Source organism: Palaemon carinicauda, chromosome 32 (assembly GCF_036898095.1).
Source record: "Palaemon carinicauda isolate YSFRI2023 chromosome 32, ASM3689809v2, whole genome shotgun sequence".
Lineage (NCBI taxonomy): Eukaryota > Metazoa > Arthropoda > Malacostraca > Decapoda > Palaemonidae > Palaemon > Palaemon carinicauda.
In genome coordinates this window covers 4,322,742-4,327,302 of record NC_090756.1, presented here as the reverse complement: position 1 = coordinate 4,327,302, position 4,561 = coordinate 4,322,742, and the positions used below count along the sequence as shown (strand labels likewise).

Below are 4,561 nucleotides of genomic sequence, written 5' to 3'. Positions count from 1 at the left end.
TTTGCAGATTTAGTTGAATTTGTTTATAAAAAGGCAAAGGCAGCAAACGACCCAGCATTCAGCAAGTTTGCTCTTCAAAATAATAATTCAAAACCTGAAAACAACTCTGGTAGCTTCAAATTCAGATCTTGTCAACAAAAGAGCAAAAGTTCAAGCTTTGCTACCCAAGCAGAACTGAATCCAGAAAATAGAAAGACATCTATAGTGTCTGAGAAAGAGAAATCATGTCCAATGTGCAAGAAAAACCATGATCTTGACGATTGCTGGAATTTTGCTAAGAAGACCTCTGAAGAAAAAATAGATTTCCTTAAGGAGAGAAGGTTGTGTTTTGGATGCTTTGGTCTCAACCATACCTCTAAAGGATGTATGAAAAGGAAGCAATGTAAGGCATGCTCTAAGAGGCATCCCACATCACTGCATATCGATGGATTCAAACTGCATAAAGAGAATGATAGCTCATCTAGCAAAGATACAAGTGAAATTATTGTTAGCACATGTACTACCAATCATATTAGTGAAGTAAACACAATATTATAGGCTATTCTCCCAGTAAAAGTATATCAGAAAGGAAACAAAGTAGTTTTGGACACTTATGCCTTTTTTGATAATGGCAGCACTGGATGTTTCATCACAGAGAGTTTACGAGAGCAGATAGGTGCATCTGGAACAGAGATGTGTAAAGCTTCAAACCATGCATGGCGTAAACATTGTGAATACTTTGGCGGTTAATAATTTGTGTGTTACAGATGTGGAAGGAAACAACACTATTGATCTGCCAAAAACCTTTACTTGTCAAGATATCCCAGTGAGTCATCAACAGATACCAAAACCAAAATTGCTCAAAAAGGTAGCCGGTCTGAGGAATATTGCTGATCTAATTCCTGATTATAGAGCAGATCTGGAGATTGGTTTGTTGATTGGTAGTAATTGCCCTAAGGCACTGCAACCATTAGAGGTGCTTCCAGCCAAGGGTCAAGATTCTTATGCAGTTCTTTACCACCATGGATGGACTGTTAGTGGCCCTCTACATTTTAAATACTCTTCAGAGAAGAACAGTATTTCATGTCACCATGTCTTTCTTCAGGAAGTTGAAACGGTAAAGGAATGTTTTCATCCTGCAGCTGTGGTCCATATATTTGAAAGAGACTTTAGTGAGAAAGATGTTGGCAGAGTTCCTGATGAGAAGGGTCTGTCACAAGATCAACAGTTCCTCAAAGAAGTGACAGAAAACATTCAGTTTATCAATGGACACTACCAGCTTCCCCTACCATTAAGAACCAATAAAGTTAACTTGGTAAACAATAGAGAACAGGCAGTGAAACGAGCACAATGGCAAAGAAGAAAAATGAAACTAAATCCAAAGTACCATGAAGATTATGTGGAATTTGTTGAGAAATTGGTGTCTGAAGGATATGCTTATAAGGTTCCGGAGGATCAGTCGTATGATGAACAACCTGCATGGTATCTACCTCATCATGGTGTCTACCATCCAAAAAAGCCAAATAAGATTAGAGTAGTCTTTGACTGTAGTGCTAAATACCAGGGTAGTTCCCTTAATGACAAGTTGATGCAAGGTCCTGATATGACTAATTCCCTGATTGGAGTGCTCCTCAGATTTCGTCTAGAAAGGGTGGCCTTGGTGGGTGACATAGAATCTATGTTTTACCAAGTTCAGGTACCAAAGGATCAACATAAATACCTAAGATTCTTATGTTGGCCTGGTGGTGAACTTGAAAGCGAACTTACAGAGTATCGGATGGGTGTTCACATCTTTGGAGCAGTATCATCACCTAGCATCGCCAATTATGCTTTGAGGGCAGCAGCTGACCATGCAAGAGATAAGTATAGTTCAGATGTAGAACACACCATTAAGACTAATTTTTATGTCGATGACTATTTAAAGTCTGTACCTTCAGAAGAGCAGGCATTAAGACTTGTGAAAGACGTTACAGCAGCATTGAAGGAAAGAGGTTTTCGGCTGATAAAGTTTGTGAGTAACAGCAAGCTGGTGTTGAAATTAATCCCACAAGAGGACCGTTCAAAAGATCTTCAAACATGTGATCTTGACTATGATGAACTTCATGTAGAAAGAGCTCTTGGTCTTCAGTGGAATATTGAAAATGATTACTTTACTTTCTTCGCAAGCTTGGACCCAAAACCACTTACAAGGAGAGGTATTTTGTCAACAGTATGTTCCCTCTATGATCCTCTTGGTTTTGTGGCTCCTTTTCTTTTGCCAGCTAAGATGATTCTTCGCGAAGTTTGTCAGGATAGCAGCTTGGGATGGGATGATGTTATTCCCGAAAAATACTTGAAGCCCTGGAGAAGTTGGCTTGATGATTTACCAATCCTGGGTAACTTAAAGATTCCAAGATGTGTCAAACCAAAGGAATTTGGTACAGTGACTTCCACACAGCTGCACATGTTTTCAGATGCTAGTAATGAAGGCTATGGTGCTGCAGCATACATAAGACTTTCCGATAACAGTGGGAGGATTTCTACTGCTCTGCTGATGGGGAAGTCTAGAGTGTGTCCTGTAAAGGCAACAACCATACCCCGACTGGAATTGACTGCTGCAGTGGTGTCCATAAATCTCGCACAACACATTTTGAAAGAGCTGCAGTTTACAGTGGACCAGACATTCTATCACACAGATTCTACAACAGTTCTTCACTATATTTTTAATGATAGAAAGAAATTTCCTATATTTGTTGCAAATAGAGTGAAAGTAATTAAGGATTTCTCTGAAAATACACAGTGGAGATATGTTCAGAGTAAAGAGAATCCTGCTGATATTGCATCAAGAGGTTTCACAAGTCAGCAAATGCTGAACAGTAACATTTGGTTTGATGGTCCATATTTTCTTAGAGGACCAGAGGAGCTGTGGAAAAATGATATGCCCGAAGGTGTAGTTAAATTGGAAGGATCTACAAGTTTTGCAGTGCATCCAGAAGATGAGAAGGGAAATGCTGTTGATAAGTTTCTTAAGTATTATTCTTCATGGCATCGGTTGAGGATGGCTGTTGCTGTGTATCAACGTCTTTTTTCCATACTGAAATCTAAGAGACAAGCTAGACTTAATGGTTCAATTACAGCAGAAGAATTAGATGCTGCTGGAAAAGCAGTCATCAGATATATCCAGAAGAAAACTTTTAGTAAGGAAGTGATACTCGTACAAAAGACCGAAGGGTCAAGGGGCCGAGGACTTTGTAGTAGCAGTAGCATTTATAAACTAGATACCTTCATTGATCCTAAAGACAGGCTTCTTCGCGTTAATGGACGGCTCTCCAAAGCAGAAATTTCAGCTGGCGAGAAACATCTAATGATATTACCTAGAAAGAGTCATATTACCACTTTGATTATTCGTTACACACATGAAAAATTAGCTCAAGCTGGACGCAACCATGTGATGGCAAAACTTAGAGAACCTTACTGGATTATCCGTACTAATGCAAATGTCCGCCAGTTTCTACAGAGATGTGTCATTTGCAGAAAAATTAGAAACCCTGTTCTAAACCAGAAGATTGCTGATTTACCATTGGAAAGAGTAATTCCAGCTGCTCCATTCACACACACAGGTGTTGACTTCTTTGGGACACAGGAAGTCAAAGAAGGAAGGCAAATCAGGAAGAGGTATGGTGTATTATTTACTTGCTTGTCTACAAGAGCAATTCATATAGAGACAGCCAATTCCTTAGACACGTCGTCCTTCATAAATGCTTTAAGAAGGTTTGTTGCTAGAAGAGGAAATGTAAAGAAGATTTGGTGTGACAATGGGACAAACTTTCATGGAGCTGAGAAGGAGTTGAGGAAGTCACTGCAAGAGATGAATGATGATCAGGTCAGAGCTTTCCTCTCAAAAGAAAGCATCAGCTGGACCTTCAATCCCCCTACAGCTAGTCATATGGGAGGTGTGTGGGAACGTCAGATTAGAACTGTGAGAAAGGTCTTGACTCCTCTCTTCAAGGAACATGCTGGATGACTGGATGATGAGAGTTACCGCACTCTTCTCACAGAAGTTGAGGCTATAGTGAATGACCGTCCTTTGACCACAGTCAGTGACAGCCCAGATGACTTACAACCACTCAGTCCAGCACAGCTTCTCACACAGAAATCAAGTATTGTGATGCCACCACCTGGTGTTTTTCAGAAAGGAGATATGTATCTGAGACAGAGGTGGCGATATGTTCAATTCTTGGCTAACTTATTCTGGACTAGATGGCGAAGAGAATATTTATCAACATTACAGTGGTGATATTGTCCTTGTAAAAGATGATAATCAGTTAAGGAGTAACTGGATGATGGGTCGTGTTATCAGCACTGGAAAGGACAGAACCGGTTTTGTACGAAGTGTAGTTTTAAAGACACAAACATCAGAGCTCCATCGACCCATTCAAAAGCTTGTTCGTCTCCTTGCAGTAGAGGAACAATGATTATATAAGTTATTTTTATTAGGATCAAAGGATTTGAGAGTATATTACATTTATTATAGATGTTATTTATATCACCTGCATTTAAAGATATGATTGATTTTGATAAACAAATAATTTGTTTATAGGGC

General features: G+C 39.5%; 1 protein-coding gene across 1 annotated transcript; it reads left to right on the top strand.

The window, feature by feature from the left end:
- The first annotated feature begins 691 nt into the window (after positions 1-691).
- On the top strand, positions 692-3,982 carry LOC137625445 (uncharacterized). Its single transcript, XM_068356354.1, has one exon. It carries the CDS (start codon positions 692-694, stop codon positions 3,980-3,982), a length of 3,291 nt encoding a protein of 1,096 aa, XP_068212455.1.
- The last annotated feature ends 579 nt before the right edge of the window (positions 3,983-4,561 follow it).